This window comes from Corapipo altera, unplaced genomic scaffold, assembly GCF_003945725.1.
Source record: "Corapipo altera isolate COAL_440 unplaced genomic scaffold, ASM394572v1 46, whole genome shotgun sequence".
NCBI lineage: Eukaryota > Metazoa > Chordata > Aves > Passeriformes > Pipridae > Corapipo > Corapipo altera.
The window spans coordinates 9,478,992-9,502,320 of record NW_020884883.1 but is presented as its reverse complement, the minus strand read 5'-3'; the positions used below and the strand labels follow the sequence as shown (position 1 = coordinate 9,502,320).

The following is a 23,329-nucleotide window of genomic DNA, read 5'->3' as shown; positions in this document are numbered from 1 at the left end:
AAACAGAAGATTATTATCAATAATATGTGGTTTGTATTTATGATATAAAAACTGCCAAAAAATGGAAAAGGAACACCTTGACACTGAAATCTGTTTTCTTCTCACACAAGTAATTACACAGTTAATGTTTAGCCATTTGGTAAGAAATGGATAAAAAACTACTGCTGAGAAAATAGTGGATCTTCTTACCGTGGCAAAGACTCCCCTTGTGGATCCATCCCACTAAATATCAATATACAAGGCAAACCTTCCAATTCCAAATAGGTCTGTGGCCTCCAATCTACATCCTCAATTTTCTGCCAGACCTGTATAAGGTAGAGAAACACTGTTAGCTGTATCTGTATAGCCCAAATAAAAAGAGAAAAATACATACTTTTATCATCCATGATTAGAACATAGATAGATCTCGCACTTTCTAGAACACAGCAGGCAGCAATCTGCCTGCTCTAAGTCTGAGGATATTGGGGCAGTACGTTCCAGTCTGAAAAGCCTCTCAGCTTCCCAGCTGCGTAGCACCAAGGCCGGAGCATAGGACAGATAGGGTACAATGGAGAGCAAAGCTGAGCAGGAGGTTCGGGTGAGAGAAAAGAGGGTTGCTTGTTGTGGCAAATAATGTATGGATACTTGAGTCCAAGGAAGAAAATGAGTTAGGAACAAGACTTTTTCACATTAGAGGAATAGGAGAGAGCTAGAAGTGTTCAACACACACACCCCCCCCCCCACTGTTCCCACTTGCAACCTTCTGGAGTCTCCCACTCTCCCCTAAAGCTATCGGTTTTCCTGATAACTTCATGAGAAGTTTGATAACTAATCTATTGTTTGACTATTTAGCATTGAGCTATATTGCTTTACTGACACTGGTCAGTCCTTTTTGCCATAGGACTGATCTACAGTAGGATCAACAGTACAACAGCTCAGCCTCTGACAACTGCATGTGTTCCACTATCAGGTACATCCGAGAAGATAATCAGGATGCAAATCAGAACTACTACTGATTTTTCAGAGTAGTAAATTATGCCTAATTTATAGCAGAATGAGATTAGGATTAGGTCCTCAATACTAAATTACTTCATCTAACATGTATTGAATCAAAGTAAACAGTGTGCCACTTTTTATATATACTGTATATACATATACATATATATACATTACAACATCCTAGAATGTAAATACATTTTTGCTTTGGCAATCAGATGATGGTAATTTTATGAAAAACAAAGGAGGTTTTTGTTAAACAGATGACCCATGAATCTGGAGCTAAAGAATATAAATTAATCCATAAAACAAAACATGGTCCAGAAAGCACAAAGTCCAGAGCTGTGAACACTGGGGTGCTCTAGAACACATAAATACCATCACTGATCAGTAAGCACATTGGTGCCTTCTTGCCACCTGCTGGTGACAAGAATAATCTAACTCGCAACTGGTCACTAATTAGAATGCTTTTTTGCACTATGATGTTTTTGTGAGAAAATTCAGCTGAAACTGAACATTTTATTTGTTTTTTTAATGTATTTCTCATAGTCCCTTTAGATAAAAGCAGTTCAACTGCTTCCGAGGGTTGCTGTTGGAAGTCAAGTTCTAGCCATATTAGTTGATACTCCACTGAGTATTAACCACAGGCAGGACAGGAGAGGTATCACAGATAGTATGTCTAAAAGATAAAAGCCATGCTCCTTATAGTAGTTTTTATTTTTGCTAAAAGACTTGCACTTCAGCTCATGACCATAACTCTCGCCAGCAAAGTCTCCCCACCTACCCATCTAACAAAGTTTCCCAGTATGTGCCATTCTGCAATTTACCTTTAGTTGTTCCACAAAGTGCTTCCCTATTGTAATTCCAGAATTAGGATTTCCCAAGATTATTTCAAAATTATCTTCAAGGGCTAGTCTTTCCCTTACATTATGCAGACGTTCATATGCCACTGCAGCCAGCGGAGTACATGGAATTCTCAACACCACCATGAGACCATGGCCACTAGGACATTGTCTTGAAGAGTTTATTAGATTTTGGGTGATTTCCAGAGTTTCAACTGAAGTGTAATTCTTCATCTGAGAAAGACCACACACTGCCATCATAGCTGCAGAGTAGTGTTGGATGAGGACAAAAGTCCTTATCACCGCACTGTGTAATCTGGGGAACCTGAAATAAATGGTGAGTGAAATAGTGAAGTATTAAAGGGTGAAGTGAAAAAGCTATTTTTTACAAAATATAGTTAACTCAGGACTTTTTCCTACCTACTGTATCTACCACAACACAGAATCTCATCGAACTGTAGTTGGATAGTCTTTGCAAGGCATCATTTCACAATCAGAACTGATGTTGTCTCTCTATTTTTCTTAGTAAAGATTTACTAAGCAAGTAGTCCAGTAACATCACTTTAAGTTATCGAGACCTTACTGCTGTTACAAAATTTATCACAGAATATTAGCTAAGGCACTCAGTAATATCACCAATCAAAACTATATTCTCTTATCAATGAGAATAGTATTCTTCCTTGTGTGTCATTCTTAGGGGGAAGAAGGGAGGTGGGGTGCTTCTCTTGTTTTCTTACTGAAGCCCTAAACCAACTTACTCTTATGTTCAAGAGTACTGGACATGTAGGCAGCATCCAATGAGCGCTCCCAATTTCCCAAGCCCAGGTACACCCTGTCTCAATCCCCAGTCCACAGAAAGGAGAGCCGTGGATATGCAATAGCTTCCAGTGCTTTGGTTTGCACAGAAATGAAACCCAGGTGCTCAGTAAAAAGAGTGACTGTGGCTTGCTCAGAAAAGCACCTGATATGTGAGCAGAGCTCCAAAGTACCCTGTAGCAAGCCCCAGCTCCATGTCAAGTGTGGATGTGCTCAGTCTCCCAGTTAGCAGTACAGATTCACAAGATTTTACTTGTCCTGTCTCATTCTTCTTACAGATCCCCAAGTGTTCCTCCACAGCTGGATGCAGGCACATAATGTATCACTACTGTTTTGCAGTGATTATAGACCTGATCCACAGGGACCAAGGAAAACTGATGATGTATTTTTCAAGCTCTGAGGATGCTCTGAAGTTTTTATTTCTGATTTAAGTGTACCTATCACAGTGATATATCTAACTTTTCTTTGTGGTCCAAGTGCAGGACATACAAATTGTATACACGAAAATCAGCCAGGGTCAGCAAGTAATAACATTAGACAAAAGTAATAACACATCTGAAATTACATGATGATGCAATGTTAGATTATTATAATATAAAAGTAGCTAGTGGTCAGAACCAGAACACACTGTAAATTGGACTAAGCAGTGTGTGTGTTCACAGTAAGAGGCAGCCTAGACCGATAACACTGCAGGTTTCTAGCTAGTAACTCAAGTCACTAGAAGGTACTTCCTAAATTTCCAGTGTTAAACAAAGGAGGGCACCATACCTCTTTCCCAAAGCCATGACCATTGCTTCAAAAGAGCTGTCATACCGAAGCAGTGGAATGCTATGTCCAGAGAGGGTGGACTCAATGAATTCTGACAGTCCAAAGTATTTCTTGTTTTCATGGTACAAATCTACACCCTAAAGCAAAGGAAGCAACAAAACTATAAGAGTAAAGTCTATTATTAATTTACAACTGATTAACCATTGGTATCTGATATATTTGCAATCACATTATCTAATAAGCATACCTCTACTCAGATATGTCAAAACAAAAAAAGAAAGAAATAGAATTCATTTTTTTAATAGAATGAAAGTTTGGCCCAATTTTCCTCCGTTTCTTTCTTTCTCTCTCCTCATATATACATACATAGACAGAACAGCTATGTATGGAATAAATATGCACATATATGAAGAAAATGCATGAATGTACATATATTTATGCAGTAATGCACTAGAGGCAGAATTTCAGACATTTCAATGACTTTTAGCAGAGCTACTAAAGTTTATAGAAGATATAAAACAAATACAGGTGGAAAAAAGCTAGAAGTTACAGGATAAGCAAAGGGAAAATAAACTTGCCACAGACTGAGCAAGAAAAAGATGCCATGCAAACTTCATTCTTGTTTACAGAAATCATGGGGACTTCTCTGTTTTTTCAAGTACGTAAATGGAAAATAACTTATGAAAAGCTCACAAAAGCACCCAAGGCATCCATCTTACATTGCTGTACGAAGAAGGCCAGTGGATCTCATTGTAAGGGCTGATGTGAGTATGTTGTGTCTGCAGCGCATAGGGGAAGGAAGTCACATGGAGGGTCACAATATTTGGCGCCTCTTTCACCTCCCTGCAGTTCAACAGTCTATCAACAAGTCCTGTCGACAGCTCTGTTTGAGGATAAAGACTATGCATAGCACTGCAAAAAAGAAACCCAAAACTCTCCAAAGTGATCAGCACAAGGGAACATTTGTGTCAGAGGAATAGCTCAAATCTGGATGTGAAATCAAAGTTAAACACATACAAGGAACTTAGGACTGTATTCTTTTACCCTGAAATTGTTGCACAGAAGGATAGGGAAAGAAACACAAATTATTTCACTGCAACTAAAAATTTCTATGAGTCTGATGAGCTCTCTAGTTGGTAAATTACCAGGCCCTTACAGCTACCAGAATGTGAGAGATAAAGGATGAAAGGAAGCTGATGTGCCAGTTACCAATAGACATATAGCCTTGTGTCAGATTTTGGCCATTTCCTTTGGCCAGATTCTTACTGCTGCCCTTAATAAAATATGATTCTAACCTACAAAAATTAGGATAGAAAAGAACAAATGGTAAATCAGTATGATAGAAAAACAGAGGAGAATTACCTGCGATAGGGCTATTATGAAAGGGAAGAATAGTTATTCTTAGAGCAAATCCCAGTAGCATGGAACACCGGCAGTCAATTTTTTGTGTGAGAACCATTCCTTGCTCCTGTGCAAAATTCCAGTCCAAATTCACACTATTTAATTTTGGGATTTACCTGCAGTGACCAAGTTACAAGTCCAGTCACTACAACCTCCTCCTCTTACCAGTAGAGAGAGATAAATAACTCCAGAAATTGGTTGTGTCCACCTGTGGCCTAAGTCAGCCCTCAGGGATGCCCATGTCTCTGCTGGACTATGTGGACAATCCCAGGCAGCTCTACTCCTGTTTTAGGCACTTCTTGAACCGATTTTAGTTAGGTGGCATGAATTCTGCTGGGCAGCACATTCACTTAAATATTTGTCTCATATTTATATATATATCTTTATTAGATATAAAACAGAGTTAAGCAGCAATACAGGTACTTCCCTACCATTCAAGGATGTTATATGAATAAATATCTTAAAGGCTGGGACAACTGTAAAAGGCCTTGTAAGTTCAAGATACAGAGGAGTTGAACAGGAAACCCTCAGATACAAAAATAAAGTTTTGTTGAAAATCATCATTCTTAACCAGTGTAAAAGAAAAGACAAGACCTTGTTGCTTAATTCACAAGTAAGATTCCATAATTTTTGGTTTCAGAAACACTACCATGATCCTATAGTTGGAAAATATTGGTGTTTCTGGAATTTGGAATGTTCTCCAACCTCCCTCAGAAACAAGACAGCAAAAATAGCCCCACTCCTCAGCAGGCAGATTGTTGAGAAGCTAAGGAAACAGAGCTCTGTGAGGTAAGCAATGAGTTGTGCAAGTGAGCTGTTGGGTAACTTGGTAAACATTGGAAAGAAACCTCCGTGCTTCCCTGAGAAGAGTACATGACATCACTATGTATCCAGAGAAGCTTTCAATTCTTAAAAATCAGCAATTCTGGAGAGAAAAAACATTGTACTGGAAAATTACCAATCAGTTAAAAAAAAACCAGGCAGCAGTGTTGGCTCACTAGTTGTCTATTCACTGGGTCAGGGTTTTGCATGTTTTACAGCCCACAGGACACTGACAGAGGATAATGAGCTCTGTGTACTTTCACAGGAAGCTTTCCTCTGAACAAATGACAACCAGCCAAAAAAACAATAGCTGTGGCTGAAAGTAGATAAGAATGGTGAGCAAGAAAAGCTGAAATGTTCCACTGAGGCACAATATAATAAGCAGGGTAAGAATAAGTCATGAAGGACCTTAAAAGAAAGCATGTTTATTCAACGCATGGGAAGACAGAATTAGCAGAAAGATGCAAACAAATAGGAAGGAAGGGATAAATCTGAAAGCTAATATTGAGAGATAATGCAGACAATGCTAATTTCTCTAAAAACAAGTTACAGTTTTCTTACCTCATTAGATCCCAGTGTGCGTGATCATGGATTAGGACAAACAGTGTATGAGGATTCTGCATAGAGTTTTGTAAGAAGACTTTGAATTTAATTTGGGCTTCTGCATCTAGTTTCAAAACATACTGCTCCACTCTCTGCTTTGTAAGATGTTCCTTTTCTAATCCAAGTTCTAATAAAATACCTAGAGAAATGGAACAAATGTCAATATCTCCAGATATACATAAATCTAAGAATGTCCTGTAAATCCAAAATAACTAATAAGCACCTGAGTGCCAGAGATGAAACAAAGTCTGCTGATAAGTGACTTCAGATGGTGGAACACAAATCAAGAAATCGATTTTCTCGAAGGAACCCAAATCAAGATTTTGAGTGCTGGAGTCAGCAATTGAGCAAATATGAGACAGCAACTTCTGAGCCACTGCTAGCTGGAACGGACGAATTTGATGTCGCTCAACCTCATAACCTGGAAAAAGGCAAAATTCTGTTTACATATTTACTCAAAGTCTAATCTAATGCAAAATGATAAGAGTCTGGCAAAGAATGACTGATCTACTCTTTACAGTATTTTGCTTATGAACAGGAGTTCATTTATGAAAATCCATACAGAATATGCAAAGAAATCTCTCTGCAATTGGGCTTTTTGGTCCTATAAGTCTCTTAAATGCCTGAGAGGTAAAAGTGAACTTCTAAAATATCATTCTTCTACAATAGAAGCATGACTTAAAGCTTCAAAAACTGTAATACCCAGAGGAATGAAGCAGAATATTCATCAGTGTAAATCTGAATATTCCAACACATGAGTTGCTGTTTGCCTCAGGAAATTTCCTAGGACTCTGCCCAGATGGATCTAACTGTGCACCTAGAGATTTGGATTCCAGTACCCTACTCAGTTATCTCTTTAGAAAATCCTCCTTACTTACTTGTACACACAGCTGTTCCCGTTCCATTCACTGCTGTTGGTTTATTCGCCAAAAGTGATGAAGAGATGTGCCCTTGGTTTTCCTGATAAAATTTCTCCAGCAAAAGATCAATGTCACCCTCTGTCAGATTGAAGGGATAGTGGAATTGACATCCATGTTAATAAGAGTTGCAATTCATACTGATTTGGTTTTGTAGATCTTAAAGACCTTTATATATGTTAGCTAGTTATCATCCTATCCTTGGTTTACTGGCTGTTTTATACAGGAACCCTCTCGTTATTTTCTATTGCATCAGTTTTTACAATATATCACTAATTAAACGCAGAATAGGCCAGGGAGACCAGCCCTGAGGCCACCGGCTAGGTCATTTAGGAAGGGTGACAGAAAACTAGCCTCAAGGTCCTCATGTAAACCAGGAACAACAAAGACATGAAACCAGCTTAGTTTATGCTCAGACCACAGATCTATACTGCTTCCTAACAAGGATTACAAGAAACTTCAGTAAAAATCTGATAAACATTTTTAAATCTTTAAACTTTTGAGAGGTAGAAAGAAAAATAATTTCCTATAAAGCTGAAAGATAAATATAAGTTTTGTAGCTACGCACAATGCTGAAGCATACAAGATATGTTTTACTGAACTACTGTGTATCTGCAAACATATCCTATTCTATCGAGCAGGGACCCTGCTTACAGATGAAAGCCACGCAGACAATACAATATGCCCGACTTGAGCATTAGTATATTCTCAGCAGCTGAAAAGATGTTTGGACATGTCTGCACTGAGCTCAGAAAGGCAGGGTATGCCCCATGAAGTGCAATCCAGTGGATATAGGTGGCAACTATTTTTAGGATCCTCATTTACTTGTTCTGCTCAAACAGTAGCAAAAGTGATTTTAAGAACCATACTTTGAAGATACTAAGAGCAAAAACACTAATATCACTACGAGACAATTCAAGGAAAATGAGATTTTCTTAAGTGACCACTCAAAATACCATGACACATTAAGAAGGATTCTTGTGATCTATTTACCAATGGGATGTGAATGGTAAAGGGGACATGACACCCCATTAACACTGACCAATATTATGCATTTGCTCCAGTTTTCAGATACAGTTTAATTTTCCACTTGGCTGGATCTACCCCCACAGAATCCTGCTTGTAGTAATCCTCAGTATACTCAGTTAAAAAATAATCCAGTAACCCTGGTTCTCTGCAATTTCTTTCTCTGTCCCATGCAACATGTCAAGTTCACAGTATGGTAAGTTGAATGGGCAAATCCTACCTTTGATAAAATACCTCTGTTCTATATCATGATCTAAATGAATTCTGTGCTTAGGTAAAAAAAAGATTTATACATTCATATGGCTGGCTATAGACTTGCATAATATAAGGATGGATTTGCATAGCTAAGAATAATATGCTCAGCTATTTGCTGGCCTATTTTTATGAAACCAAGGAATTTCAGAAACTGACACTTTTAAGAGGAATTTCAATTCAAATGTACTTTCACAACTTTGTCCTGCATTTTTCAAACATTTCTAATAATGTCTTGCTTCTGGAAAGGAAATGAGCACAGCTATTTTCTCTGACTTAAAAGTTCCAGGGACTGGGAAACATGCCTCTTTATGACCTGTTAGGTACCTGGGCAGAGTGTGCTAAAGAAGGACCCCAGAGTTTCCACCTTCCCTGTGACCAGCTGATAGTTAACTTCTTTTTGGTAGTCTGAGGGACTGAGCATGCTCTCAGACAGAACTCTTGCCTGATACTTTCCTAAAAGATAAAAAAAAAGTAATTTTGAAAACACTTCAAACTAAAGTTAAAAATGTTCTAAGTCACAAGAAAAGTACTACCTAACAAAATGAGTACCACACACGCAAAAATGGCAGAGATGAGTCTTTTCCCTCTCCAGTACATTTGTGCACCAGACACTTGTAAAATACATTCATGCTTTAAAATTCTTTGTATTTAAAATTCTTTCCCAATTTAGGAAATATTTTTTTATATACTATATAAGAAGACCATATAATATTCAAAGGAATTGTCAATTATCTTACACTCATAACAAATCTCCAAACGGCTATTCAGATAATTTATTTAATTTTTAAGCATAGTCATCAACAGGTTGTTGAAGGGAATGGCACTGAAAGACCATCTTTTAGAAACTAAGAAAAGGTTTGGTCCTCTATTTGCAGTAATATCCCAGTTGCACAGAGCAGGAGAGCTTTATGCACTATGTGTGCTGTAACTCACTGTTACTTGTTTGTAGCCATGTTGGCTGAGAAGCCTTGGTGAGAAAACAGGCAACACAGGCAGAATGTGGTTTACTGGGGAGAGACCCAACTTTGCAGTGTCAGCTTGGGTTCATCAAAGCCCATTATTTGTTGGTCAAAGCTCGGCTTTGTGAGGCAACTTACTGGAACTCCAACCAAACCCCCCATAGCATTGAATTACTCTGATTTGCCTGGAGATACACCTTTGGGATATTACCTGTAATCACAATGCAGGAGTCAATGGTTCGATTTCTACTGGCACATATGATCACTACATAGTTCGTCTTTATCAATTTTCCTTCAATGAGTAGCTTAAACATTTCTGAAAGCCCTTCTGCCAGCGAGTAGCTGCACTCAATGATATGGACACTGTCGTTACAGGAGCTGGCTGCCAGGCCCGCCAGCCAGGGAAGCTGGGCTGAAGTCACTGCGGTGATCTGGCTGGGCACTTGGGGAAAGGCCTGCGGAACAGCCTGCTGGTACTGACGGATTTCAGACAGGTGTGACTCCCGCCATGAACGCATGAATATTTGTTCCAAATCCTCAATCAAAGGGACCTGGTCTGCAGCTAAAAAAAAATTAGGAGGAAAATATCATGAAACAATTAAACAAAACTGTTGAGTTTGATGCCTACTGATTTTTGGATTTTTAGCTTTTTGTAGATTTTAGAAGTAACTGTATTATATCCCTTACCCTTAGCACAGTAGTTTACACATTTACCCAACACTGTTACCCCATTCTATATCACTCCCTAAAAATTCTGTTAGCTTTTCTAGACTTCCCTCAAGGTAGGCCTTGATTCTGTTTAAGAACATCTGCACCCTGGCCTGGTCAACAAGATATTGCACAGGCACAGTGACCTTCAAACCCAGAACTTTGGAGAAACTCCAAGGACTGGACATGCTGTGATGAAGATGGGAAAGAAGATGGTCCCAGAGCCCCCTGCCTCAGTTTCCAGAGGTGTGTGCCAGAGGGAGGAACGGGGGGCGGATAAATCTGGGATTGGTTAGGATAATACCTTAAATTGTGGAACCCCGTGGACATGAGATGCGTCGTGTATTCCTGTGGGCCCGAGGCCTGAAATTAAAGAACCTACCCCCTTTATCTTATCTTATACACTAAGTTGGTTCAGAGTCCTTTTTTCTGTGGTCTCTTAAGGCAACAAGTTAAAAAAAAAGTATGTGTTTTGAATATGTTATTTTTTAAAGATGACCGTGTTTCAGATTTATGCATGCATGACTCTATTGCCTTTAGTAGATGTGAACCAAATTTTTCATTTTGAAATGCCTTTGTGATACTCAGGTAAAGCTTCCTTGACTGGAACCTGAGTATCAGTAATTAGAAATATTTATGAGGTTGAGTGCTGCCTGTCTCAGCATAATACTACTTCTAAACCACAGACTATATGCAAAGGTAATGAATTACAGCTCTTTTCCTTTATTTTTCATAGCTGAGATTCCATATTAGAGCAGAAAATAAACTTTGTATGGTTATAATTCAATCTGTCTGGTTTTCAAGACCTAATTTTTTGTTTTGTTTCTTAACCATGAATTAGTTTTCTATCACATGACAAAGACCCATATTTAATATTGTCCTGCCCTAATAGTCTCTTTCTCATTTCCAGCATGTAATATATTCATTGCAGTTTATCTGGATATAAAACAATCTTACCTAGTTGAACAAGGTAGTAGACAGTCAGTAAGAGCTGCATTTCCTCAGAAATAGGCTGTATTGTGGAGGCACCATATTGTTCATATGCTCTAGATAAAGACTGTGAATTTCTGTAACAGGTGTACAACAAAGGACTCACTATCACATCATTAATGTTCCCACAAAGATATGGGAAGTTTCCATGACCTACAAAATAAATTTATGCACACATCACACTTATTTCATAATTTCTCATGTATGCATTAAACATAAAAACATTTAAAGTAAACCTCTTAAAACTAACAGCTTTAGCAGCACTTAGCAGTGGGACACGTTGTTACATCTCTTACAAAACAGATTTAGGACCTTGTAGGGTTGGATTTTTTACCTTTGAAAATAACTGGCTTTGCTTTACAGATTTTCAGCAAGTTGTCAGGAACTGAGACGGGTTCTCCTGAGCCCACTGCTGGAGAGGAGGCTGGTCCCACCAAAGCAGAATGTGGTAAAGATGACAGGCTTCCTCCATCTAAGATTTTAGACATATTATTACTGGAGTCAGGTCTAGTAATGATTTCTTCAAAGAAAAATTGTTCAGCATAATCTCGAAGCCACATTTGCTATGAGTATTAACTGCTTTTTATCACACATTTCACAAGCTGTTACTATAACCCATACTGTCATGATAACTGTCTTGGAGGACTAATTATGTTATTGCAACCTTGAACATCCCAGATGCATAAAGATTTTGAAATGCTTATAAACAAATAGTTCCAGATATGAATGCAAGAATAGAGAGACTTATTTGATATCACTGCACATATAGTTATGACTTACGAGTTAGTTTCACTGGTTCTAAACAGGTTTTATCATTATAGCAAGAAAGAAAAAAATAAGATTCAACATTTATTCAATTATAACTTCATTATGGTAATTTTAATTTAAACAATATTAAAGAAAACCTACAGGAGAAACTGGGTTTATTTCACTGCATGTCACTCTTGTCTGTAGGTAGCCTATAAAATCCAAGTGCCAAAAATGCTATGACAAATAATTGAAACAATGGATAGTACCCTGACTTGAGTTATGATGCTAATTTTAGTATTCCAGAGGTGTTTCGGTGTCTAAAAACGGACATCTGTTGGGATTTGTCAATGGCTTGATGACTGGATCCTAAGAAAAGTTAAGCTCAGAGCCTCAAAAAGAAATCAATGCAAATGAAGCACCCAGGTGAGCATGGAGGAATCAAACACCTTTCAAACCTCTAATATGAATCTGCACATGACTTTAAAATAAGGTCTCTTTCCCGTCATTATTTTCTGAACAATCAAACAGACAAAATCATTACCTTGGGTACAGCTTACCATTTTTAATTCTGTTTGGAGCCTGTGGATTGAGCTGCGAGTTCCAAGTTTCAGTAGATGATGGAGATTCTGGTGACCAACCTTTATGGCGTTTTTTTGGAGGCCCTGAATTTGTTAATGTGCCTGAATAAGAATAATGTTTCAGAGAAATATTAGAATAAAATGTATTCAGGGTTGTGCATGGTAATTCAATGATTCATTGACAGACTGCATGTATCAAGTATGGTGGAAGACAGGGTCAACTCCATGAATATAATAATTTTTTGTGGTTTTAATTTTATTTTGCTTTGTCCTTAAATTTCTGGAAACTTTCTGGTGCAGAGAACTCTTAATTATCTAGGTAGATTTCACTTATTTTATAGCAATACTTACTCTCTACTAAGAATGACACAGTAACGAGACATGTACTAAGAATACTCATAAGTATTAATATTTTGAAGTCAACAGTTGTGGGCATTTTGTTCCTTTTATTTCTGAACACAACACAGTGTTTCATGTAACACTGTAAAATAAAATTCTCAAGGGTTTCAGGGTAATAGTAATAAAGATAGGAGTTCTTTTCAACAATTTTCCCATTTACAGGATTTTTGCCACTTCTTGCTGGTTCCCATTTTTGGTTTTATGTTACCCCATATTAACTCCTATCCAACTACTTCTACACCTTCCTCCTACCCATATATACCTTCAATATCTTTGTCTGTAAAAGCATATCTTTCTCACAGTTTTTCTAGGAGCTCTCAATGACTAATTTCTTTAATTTTCTTTCATTAATTTCTTGAGTCTTCTTGGGCGCTCCTGCAAAATCCTGAGATGATGAGCTTCCACTAACATCAAGTATTTCTAATTAATTTCTAATTAATACGGTCAAAGGTCCTCCTGGAATTGCTCAGCAACTTGCAGGATTGAGCTATTTCTGTTTCTGGACATGACCACAAAGAAGTCGTAACACTGTTTCACACTGGCAGGGCTGTATAACCCGGCAGAACGGTTCGTCCCACATAAGATTCAAGACAGAATAAGAATTTTATGTAAAAACAGTTGGAAAAGATATTAAAGATAAACCCGAAGTCTACAAATCTCGAAGATGACTGCTCCCGTGCAGACCCTTTCATACAGGTTTCCAATGACCTGTCCCTTATGCTTTCACCACGCGAGGGCAGCCTTTGGTCATTTGTGCTGCACATCCTTTCACTTGGTTTCCCAGAGTAATGTTATGACAAAAGTCACAAGATAGACTAATACAAAGGATTTTTTATTTGACAATGCCGTGCTCTTTCCTGCATATTGATAGGATATGAAGTTCACATATTGATATGTGAAAGTAATCCATCCAAAATGAATTGGCAATAATGTGCTGCTGAATGGAGAAAAGAGATTAGGAACCTAAATGGGCAGAGAAAAAGAACTTGTCTGTGATGCCAGCAGGGAAACTTGGGAAGACTTATTCTAAAATAGAGCTACAACTTGTTTCTAGCCATAGTGGAGACTAATTTTCTTCCTTAAACAAACCAGTGACACACACTTTTGACAGAAAACAATTAACACAAATCATTATAATAATGGCACAGTAAGGATAGTTTCTTGAATTTGGAGCCAGTTGTCAAAGTCTAGTGCTCCATCCCAAGGTGAACTGCAACACAGGACTTATCTTATGAGAGATTACTTATAAATCTTTCTTAATTCCCCTCATGAAACATGTTGATGAAATTGATGCAAGTTGACATATTCTTTAAGAACCTGGATTCAGAATTCGGTCTGTACCTCTACTGAATGAATGAACTGTAAATATAAGGAAAAACATCCAGTTAATATTATGAACTGTAACAAAACTGCGACTGAAAATTATATTAAAAAAATTTTCTCCTGGAAATTAACACAGAAACAATATTATGGCCAGAAAGGGAAGGGAATAGTAATTTCTACTCATGCATGAAATTACGATCATGATATAATTTGCTCAGTGCTTCTATTATACCCATGGAATAAAGAGTTTAGGGTTATTAAAGAACAGATCTGTACAAATACCTAACACCGAAGGTCTTGTCAGAGCAGACAGGTTATTTTTCATCAACTGTTGTTTAGGTGACTCCTTGCCATTATAAACTGTTGAGCTGAATGCTGCTGTTGAAGGGATGTGATCTATGGCTGCAGCTGGCAAGAAAAAAAACCCAGAGTATTTACATTGAACATTTCTAGGTCAAGATGCTCAGCTGATATAATAAACTGATCACTTGATCATTTATTTTAATGGAACTATCAGGATCAGCTCAAGAGGGAATGCAATGCTGAATAAAACCAACCCATTTCTGATCTCATACTCCCAATTAAGTGCCTGGGTAAAATCTGATTCTGTAATTCAATGCATATGTCAGAAACTGTAGCTTCTTTGCAGGATCCTGGTTCTTACTCAAGAACCAGTTAAAAGAGAGGGGGTGTCTAATATTTACTAGGCCTCTCTCTCAATCTGACTTTCTCTATCTAAGCTTTTTTCAATGATGCTGCATTAAAAAAGGAGAGGTGTTCTCAAGCCTAATATGCTTGTAATTAATGTAGCTTTTTAATTTGTTCAGGACGGGCACCAGTATTCCAGATCATAACTATTTAACAGACCTCTATCTCACAGAGAGAATAGTATATAACCACCAATAAATGTGCCTTAGTTCTCCTGTGAGGATCTGTGTAATCGTCACAAGATACTAAAGAAGTGTTTTCACTATGAAGAAGCTCAGAGAGATCACTCTAGCCTCCATCATCCATTACTTTTCATTTATGTCAAGTTAACAGAAAAATAAAGGTCTCAGAAAGAATTTTTAACATAAAAAAGCTACAGATACTGATCCTTAGTTTTGTTTTTAATATTAAAGTCACTTTTCTCAGCAGAAGAAAAAACTCAGAAGGTTTTAAGCTGATGTCCATATAATGCCTGCAGTAAACAGGATTCTGGTCATAACATAGAATAGACTGGATCAGAAGAAAAAAGCTGAAATTACACTGGATCCTGCAACAGTTGTCATGTGTGACCAGACAAGTAACAGCTCTAGAAACACTCTAAAAATAATCGTGTTTTAAAAAAATTTGGTTTGCTTTAGGTATGGGCAAGCTGCAGAACATGCATTTTACTATTTGCTAACCGTTTATATATAAATGGACAGGGAGAATCCTTCCTTGTTTGTATGATTGCCTTCCTTGTTTGTAATATATCTCTAATTCCATTCAACTTGTTTTATTCTGTGTGGCAGTATGCCTATTTGTTTGTTTGTCTTTGCATTCACACAAGGACACACAAATACGGGAGCAGAGAAGAATATGAGCAGGTGGAAGCCCAGCATGTTTTCCTCCTAGGCAGTACCTGTTTGCTGAGTCCCAGCTGGAGCACTGGGGTTTGCAGCTGGGAGTGGCTCGCTGGAGGTGCTTCCGGAGAGACCCGAACTTTCTGGCAGTTGGAATAAGGTGCTTGAGCAGGTACTGGTTGAAGACTGCCGGCCTCTGAACTCTTAACAACAAAAAGAACCTTTTTATCCCCTCAAAATAGTGGCATCTGCTTAACTCTCAACATATTTGATTTGATAATTTCACACAGGTACTGCTTAGAGGCTACAGCACTTGGCATGAAGGAACCAATGGTTTCTGACATGCCAGCCTCTTATTAGATCAAACAATGGCTTTTTACAGCTGCTCTAGCAATCACCTAGCTTTAAAGAGCCTTTCTTTCAACTGATCTGTGTTAGGTTTTACACAGATGCCAGTCTCCATGATAGCTAAGCTTGGATGATGAAAACCAGAGCTCGAGGAAGACAGCTTCATTATCTTACCTGCCCCTTTCCAGCAGATTACAGATCCTTTGGTCAGAGCTCCCTGTGCATTCCTGACCAGATAATACTTTAAGTGTTTCTGTTTCTTGGGCTGAGTAGTCAGTTTAAGATTAATGTGATTTGAGAATTCTGTAAAGTAGCAGAAACCCTTCTTGCCACAGCCAACACAATTGCCAGAGAAGCCTGATAAAATAAACAATACATATAATCCAATGAGATAGGTGGGTCATTATTAATAACATTCAAACATGACTCTTTCCTAAGAAAAAGTTGTATTTATATTATGGGGGGTTGTGTTTTTTTTCTTTCATAGAGTGAAATATTTATTAACATCTTCCTCCAAAAAAGTATTTGCACTTTGTGCAAAAAGTGTATTGCACTTTGGATACCAGACTGGAAAAAACAGCCCCACACCTACAGAACAATTAAAATGGGCCATTTTCTCCCACCAGAAAAAGATTACAATTCCTATTTATTATATACCTGGGAAAAGTTTTGGACTGAAGAGCACTGAGTCACACACTTAACCCAAGCCCTATTCAACACCACAGCATGTACATGTTTCACTTCTCTTTCAGTTTTCATTGAAATGTCATTCAATTTCACAGAATTTCATTTCAATTTCACTGAAACATGCAATTAAGTCTCAAGAAATAAATATATTTAATCTATTCTATTTAATTAGAGATAAGCATATTTAAGTACCAAGTTCCTACTACAGATGCTTTTTTAGAGAGGAAAAATTACTAAAGCATTCCTGACTACTAATTTAAAGTAGTTTTCTCAAACTATGGCTGGACTGTGTCAGCACTTCACAGCAGTTGAAACTATTTATGATTACAGGAACAAAGTGTCTACAACTTTATAGACACAACAGACATAGTCCTTCCCCATAAAGCTTTTTGTACTCAAGCTTGATGAGGCATTTCCAGGGATACTGCCATTTCCTCTCATTCTGAGATACACAGCTTGAGCCTCAACAAGGGACTCATGGTGCTGATGTCATTATCATCGTAAATAAAGGGCATTCCTCACACAGCTGCCTTTAGATTCCTAAACAACTTTTTCTGTCTGTTTTACAAAGTACTAAGATATTTTCATCTTGCATCAGAGTAGATGCAACTGTCTGAAAATACTTATTATCTACAAAGAAATCCTATAGTGAGCAATTAAAAGATAATCTTCCCCATGGAAATTTTTGCTCTGTTCCCTACACGACTTGAAGCATGACGTTTTCTTTCATTTTAATCACATCTAATGAACATTTTTATGTGTCATAACATGAATTGAAATGGAAAGGGTGTGTCCAGTGAATTAAAACATGGCAAAAATAAAGGAAATGTATTTCACATAACATGCAGACAGTAACATTGAAAAGAACTGGAGTAAAGGATGAATAATACAGTAAACAAAATTAAGAGCTATTTATGAAAATGATTATTTCAATCACATATCTCAAGTTTACAAACTAATGGTCAACACTGTTTTTCTTCTGTAAAGTATAAATACTGAAATATAATGCATGGTAAACACCTGTTGTTTGGTTTACAACCCATGCACTTTCTTTTTTTTTTTTTTTTAAAGGCTCAGAAGAATTTATTTAAAAAAAAAAGTTGATGTGGAAATTGGTCTGGTATCCATGGGAACAAGTGGGAACAACTACTGAAAGCTCCCTATTATCTCTCTGATCCTAGTCAGTAGGATGATAAAGGTCATCATGACTCATAAAATCAGGACAAGTCATGACTCCACAGAATCCTCTGTGTTATATCAGTCAGCACAAAAGCATCTGTCTAACATCACAGAGCCTTGAGTAGCTGCAATAAAAGCAACAACAAAAGGAAACAAAATTAGAACGGATGTGGAAAAAGATGTAGAGTTTGCACGCATTTTATGCCAATTAAGAAATCATGAAAGATGCTTCTGCTAGTAAACAAAAACTTCCCATACATTTGGCAGCACTTTGAGCATCACCAGCAGCACTGCAATTTTCACCTGGTTGCCACATACAAGACCCTACGTGTTTTCAAACTGACACTTTTTCATTTTCCAAATGTACACTTCTTAGGTTTTATCATTTTGTTGGGAGTGTCCACCAATTTGACCACATGTAGAAGCATTTGTTCAACTGAGGCTGGACAGTGAACACAAAATCTTTTCATTTAGACTTCGGGTCTTCAGATCACTTTTGTAAATTATCATTTGTCTAAACCAGATTTAGCAGTAACTTCTACCTGAAATAACCTTTTGTCCTAACCACCTATTTTTTACTCTGCAGCACCTACTGGAAAATTAGTTTACACCACATATAGCATACAGGTGAGGCCTAAAAAGGATTAAACAGATCTAAATTGTTCGCTTGTCTTGAAAATTCCTTGAAGAACATTTTATAAGTTTATTTTTTAATCTTCCTTTTAAGTCAAATTATCATCTTTCACCTCAACCTTTCCCAGCCCCTCTGAGTGAGATTCAGTCCTTTCTTGCAAGCTCCTGCCAACACCCTCTTCCATCCCGTTCCCTCTGACTGACACTCTTTGATGACAGCCACTGCTTCCTTAATGCAGCTCAGCCCTGACATCACAGATAGAACATATGCTCTTGTAATTCCAATGCAATAAAATGCTGGTCAGTCATTACTTCTTGAAGGCCTCCACCAACCCAGCACTTTATGTGGCAGATTGAGTAACACTGAGAACCCAAACATTTCATCACCCTCCTTCTCTGAATGCCCTCTTCACACGCCACGGCCCGAGGCAGCAGCTGAGAGAGGGCACAGCTTGTTTCATAAACAAGCTGCATTAAATATTCTTCCATACATTATAGAGAGGACAAAGGTCAGGGGAGTCAGGGCAGCCATGAGGTGACTCAATATATCTATGTCACAGGATTGATTTCACAAGAGAATTAGAAATCAATGCCTGGAGTTTAGGGGCTAAAAGCCTTTCACCTTTAGGTCACCAATTCATACACAGCTGAGTTTGGTAGTGACTTAAGGCTGTTACCCTCTGAAGGTTGTTTAATCAGAGGGTGTTTGACTGTATCTGTGTTTTATCATATGCATTTGCTTGAATTTGCTCACATCACAATGATCGATTGTCCATAATTTAAAAAGCTCTTCCACACCAGGGACCTTGTGCTCCAAAGAAGGACCTTGGACCAAAAGAGTATGAATCCTGACCTACCTTCTCACTGGGAAAATGGTTCCTTTGGATCAACAGTGCTAGGAATAAAGAGAGGACTTCAGGATGGAAGGATATCCATCTAATATTTCATAATTAAATCTTTCATAAATTGGTAGAAAATTTTCTTCCTGTTTCTCTTTAAATTAATAACAGGCTTTTAATTAACATTAATATTTTGGCAGAAATTTGGCAGCTTGATTAAACAAAGAATGATTATATTTTCAACTTCTCAGCACAAGTGTTTCTTCTTTTCAGTTCTACTCACAGGAAAAAGCACACAAACACTGACAATGCTCCACGTTTTTCCCACCTACTTAGTACCACTCCACTTGAAGACTGAAGTCCTAAATTTAAAAAAAAAATTAATAAAATCAATATGGTCAAGCTGGAGAGCTCCACTGTATGGAAACACAGTACTATGACAAAAGCCCAATAGAACATTGCATATTTATAAGAAGCAGCCATAATATTTTATACTACAATGTTTTCACCTTACATATAACTCACAAGGCAAGCCAACTAATCTTTTCCTCTGTCATTCTGACCACAGGGACTCACTGGAAAAAAAACAAAACCAAAAATGATTTCTTGTTCCCTGCTAGGAAATTAGGCAGCTGTTTGGTCTTTTGGGAAAATGATGGGTGAAGAGCTGCTTTATTTATCATGAGAGACTCTCCTGAAGACTGAGAATTAGGAAAAAAAAAAAAAAACCAAACCAAAAACAAAAAGAAAAGAAAAAAACCTTTAGGAGTGGTACATGGTAGCTGCTTTAATTAGGAAACAATAAATAGCACATTATCACATACCACTTCCTCCATCTAAGCATTTGTTTAGGTCACATAAAACCCAAGAAACAGTTTCCTAAATGCAAAAAGCTGAATCTGTTTTGCAGAGTGGTTAAACCTGTCATCTAATATGATTAACAGAATCATATGAGGAACATGTCTAGGCACAGAGAACTTTTTGATTGTCAAAAATATAGTCTTTTCCAGAAAATGTTTTGGTTATTTTTTCTGATGGAATAATACATCAGTGGTAAAAACAAAGAAGCAAAACAACCTCCAACAGAAATGACTTTCAAATCAGATGCACATATGCCTTGATGGTGGGACAGCTTATTAGCATAATCAATAAACTGGTACATGTCCCAAAGGCATATAAACAGCTACTAATGGGAGTAAGACCATAAGTCAAAACCTGGACCAGAAACTACTGAGACATTTCCTACTTTCTTCTGGAAGTTTTGTACAATCCACAGTCATCTTCATAAACGTATGCAGACAGACTATGAGAAATCAGTAAACTATTGGGTAACTCATTAGTGTCTTCTTCCTTCAAATAAACTGTCCGAAAAAAACTCAGTAACAACTGCCTTACAAAAATACAGTATATTAAGAGGAAAAAGGATGAAATTAAGCAAAAAACAATGGGGTTGAAAGGTTAAGAAATTATGTGTCTGTATCACCGATAAGCCTTACCAAAGTGTGGGATACACTCTGACTCATGGTAGCTCATTTCAATTCAAAATTAATCCAATTCAATTTCCTTTTACACTAACAAAGGCTTGAAGGGAACACTTTCCATGCTGTTTCAAAAGGCCAACCATGTTGACGGAGAACTGCTTAAACTCAGAATACCAAAAATAAGGCTTCTATGCTGTCTTGAAAGGCAAGGCATTAAAAGGAGTTTCCCTTCTTCAAATGACACGTTTGCAATTTAGATCTATTGCCAGGTAGAGGTCACTGTGCTATAGTAATAGACTATTTAAAGTAATAATGATTCTGTCTTTTATCCCACTGTGTGTCTGAAATCACGAGACTATTCATGTCTGCTTCTAGTTTTACTTACCCTGATTTGACTTGAGTCAGTGTATGAAAACCTGAATCAAACAATCATTTCTATCTGCAGCATGATCTATTGTACAAATAGCATGCTATCCTCGTGTTAGTAAGATACATAATTTTTTTCATTAGATTAGGGACCAGGGACATTATTTTATCTGCAACTTCGAGATAAAGACTTTGGATCTTAAAGTATGTAAGTTCTTTTATATTTAAGCTTGTTATAGAATACATAAAAGTCATACTATAGAGTTACTAGACTTCTCCGCAAAAGAATGTGATTCACTGGGGTTTAAGTGTATAACAACAGTCAAAAATAAGCATTTAAATGGTTTCAGGAAACTAAAACATATGAAATAAGCAAACTGAGGATGTAAGTAGCATAAAACCCTCCTAATTATGCTCCTGTTGCCTTTTTCTGTTCTTGTTTAGCATGCAATTAACAAATACACTACTTCCTCTTTGCTAACAGCCTAAGGAGCTTAAGCTGTTAATAGTGGTAGCAGTGAATGACTTGAGTGGTACAACATTCCTGTCTTTATCTTTAAAATGACAACACGTGGGTAATTTACAACCCTCCTAATTCTTTTACAATCACTGGTCAAATGCACTGTGACCAATCCAGCTCTGCAAGATCACATGAGGAAAGAAATTACTGTACATAGAATCACATTATGCACCTTCACACTACACTGTGAGCCCAAATGCCTTGAAGTTGCTCAAACTGAGATAACAACTGAGTTCACATCATATCCCTCAGTGTTTGTGAAAGAAACCTCTTAAACGACTCGACAAATGTTTCCTTTTTGCTATTCAAAGCTCAGACCAGTGCACAGATACATGATGCATCAATTTTTTTGTTCACTAAGAAAATAATACATAAGAATCTGATAGTGTCTGAAAAAAGAGTTCTCCCTCCAAAATTGCATATTGATATTTTCCAATATAAAACCTATTCTATCTTAATAACATTAATATTCAGTTCATTCATTCACATGATTGAAGATCTTTGGCTTGATTTGAATGAGGTTAATGGCAATCAGAAAGACTCTACGAAAAATAGATAGGACCTATTTTATGACAGAATTTAGACTTTCAAATTGGTTAAATGCAAGCTATGGAAGTATCTACTAAAAGTATTAACTGATTACACATTTAGGAAAAATTTTAACTTATAATCACTCGAATTTGTGATAATAGCAAAAAGTCATAGGTTAGGGTCCAGAACCCAGGCTATTGTTCAAACACAGTGGAGAGGATTATCCCTATCTCAAAGAGACATATCAAAATGGTCACAATTTTTTGTAGTCCAAACTATCATTAAACTGTTTACATGTATATAATGCCTTGAAATTTCTGCTTGACAGACCTACAGTTTGTACACGTCAGTATTTGGAAAGCTAAAATAGAGACAGGTAGCAGTTCAACTGGTACAGTTACCAGATGTGCAGTTCCAGCAATTAAGACATAAACTGGTCAGGCAACAACTTTAGCCTGGGACTACTGAACAGAAGGTGATGAAGCATCTCTAATGAACTGGCTCACTCTGTGTATTTCCAAAACAAGCACAGCCAACTCTGAGTTGTTATCTTCTTGTGCATCACCTCTGAGCATTACTGCAGACGTGGAATAGAAACAACATCTGCTGAACTCACTCTGCAAAAAACAATTAGCTATTAACTGAAGCCCACAGAAGAATCCAGTTATTGCAATCACAGATACTTACCCAACAGGGCATTGCGCCCGTTGTCATCTGGCAGGAATCTTTTATCCACAGCACACACTAACAGGTGATCAGGTAAATTGGGTGACTTCGCACCAACAAGTAAAAACCCAGATGGCACCTCAATATGTTCATTGGAAATTGAAACCAGTCTCAAATCTTTACCAGCCTGGCAGAAACCTAGAAAAAAAATCAATGTAACTTATTTTAAGTTGATAAGATCTTTTTTTGTTTAATGCTCACAACTGTCTTCATTAAAGGACTTCCTATATTTTTAATGAAAAACAAGGTCTTACCCTCTAAAATCAAAGGCATACCAAAAGATTATTTTCTTCCCTGCCTTTTGGTCAGACATAAGAATTCTACCAGTACAATAAGCAAA

The 23,329-nt window shown here is 37.3% G+C and overlaps 1 protein-coding gene across 6 annotated transcripts in view; it reads right to left on the bottom strand.

Annotated features, from left to right (window-relative positions):
- Positions 1 to 23,329, bottom strand: part of GREB1 (growth regulating estrogen receptor binding 1) — a 92,571-nt gene that overhangs the window by 25,863 nt on the left and 43,379 nt on the right. For all 6 annotated transcript variants that reach the window (XM_027641150.1, XM_027641144.1, XM_027641148.1 and 3 more), the window contains 16 exons: positions 22,951 to 23,127; positions 16,202 to 16,384; positions 15,739 to 15,882; positions 14,415 to 14,540; positions 12,390 to 12,512; positions 11,417 to 11,554; positions 11,050 to 11,235; positions 9,596 to 9,946; positions 8,750 to 8,878; positions 7,106 to 7,225; positions 6,451 to 6,648; positions 6,186 to 6,366; positions 4,121 to 4,313; positions 3,402 to 3,538; positions 1,803 to 2,142; positions 190 to 305 (listed from right to left, as the gene is read on the bottom strand). In XM_027641150.1, the coding sequence (XP_027496951.1) occupies positions 190 to 305; positions 1,803 to 2,142; positions 3,402 to 3,538; positions 4,121 to 4,313; positions 6,186 to 6,366; positions 6,451 to 6,648; positions 7,106 to 7,225; positions 8,750 to 8,878; positions 9,596 to 9,946; positions 11,050 to 11,235; positions 11,417 to 11,554; positions 12,390 to 12,512; positions 14,415 to 14,540; positions 15,739 to 15,882; positions 16,202 to 16,384; positions 22,951 to 23,127 (2,842 nt within the window). The remainder of the gene's footprint in view (positions 1 to 189; positions 306 to 1,802; positions 2,143 to 3,401; positions 3,539 to 4,120; positions 4,314 to 6,185; positions 6,367 to 6,450; positions 6,649 to 7,105; positions 7,226 to 8,749; positions 8,879 to 9,595; positions 9,947 to 11,049; positions 11,236 to 11,416; positions 11,555 to 12,389; positions 12,513 to 14,414; positions 14,541 to 15,738; positions 15,883 to 16,201; positions 16,385 to 22,950; positions 23,128 to 23,329) is intronic.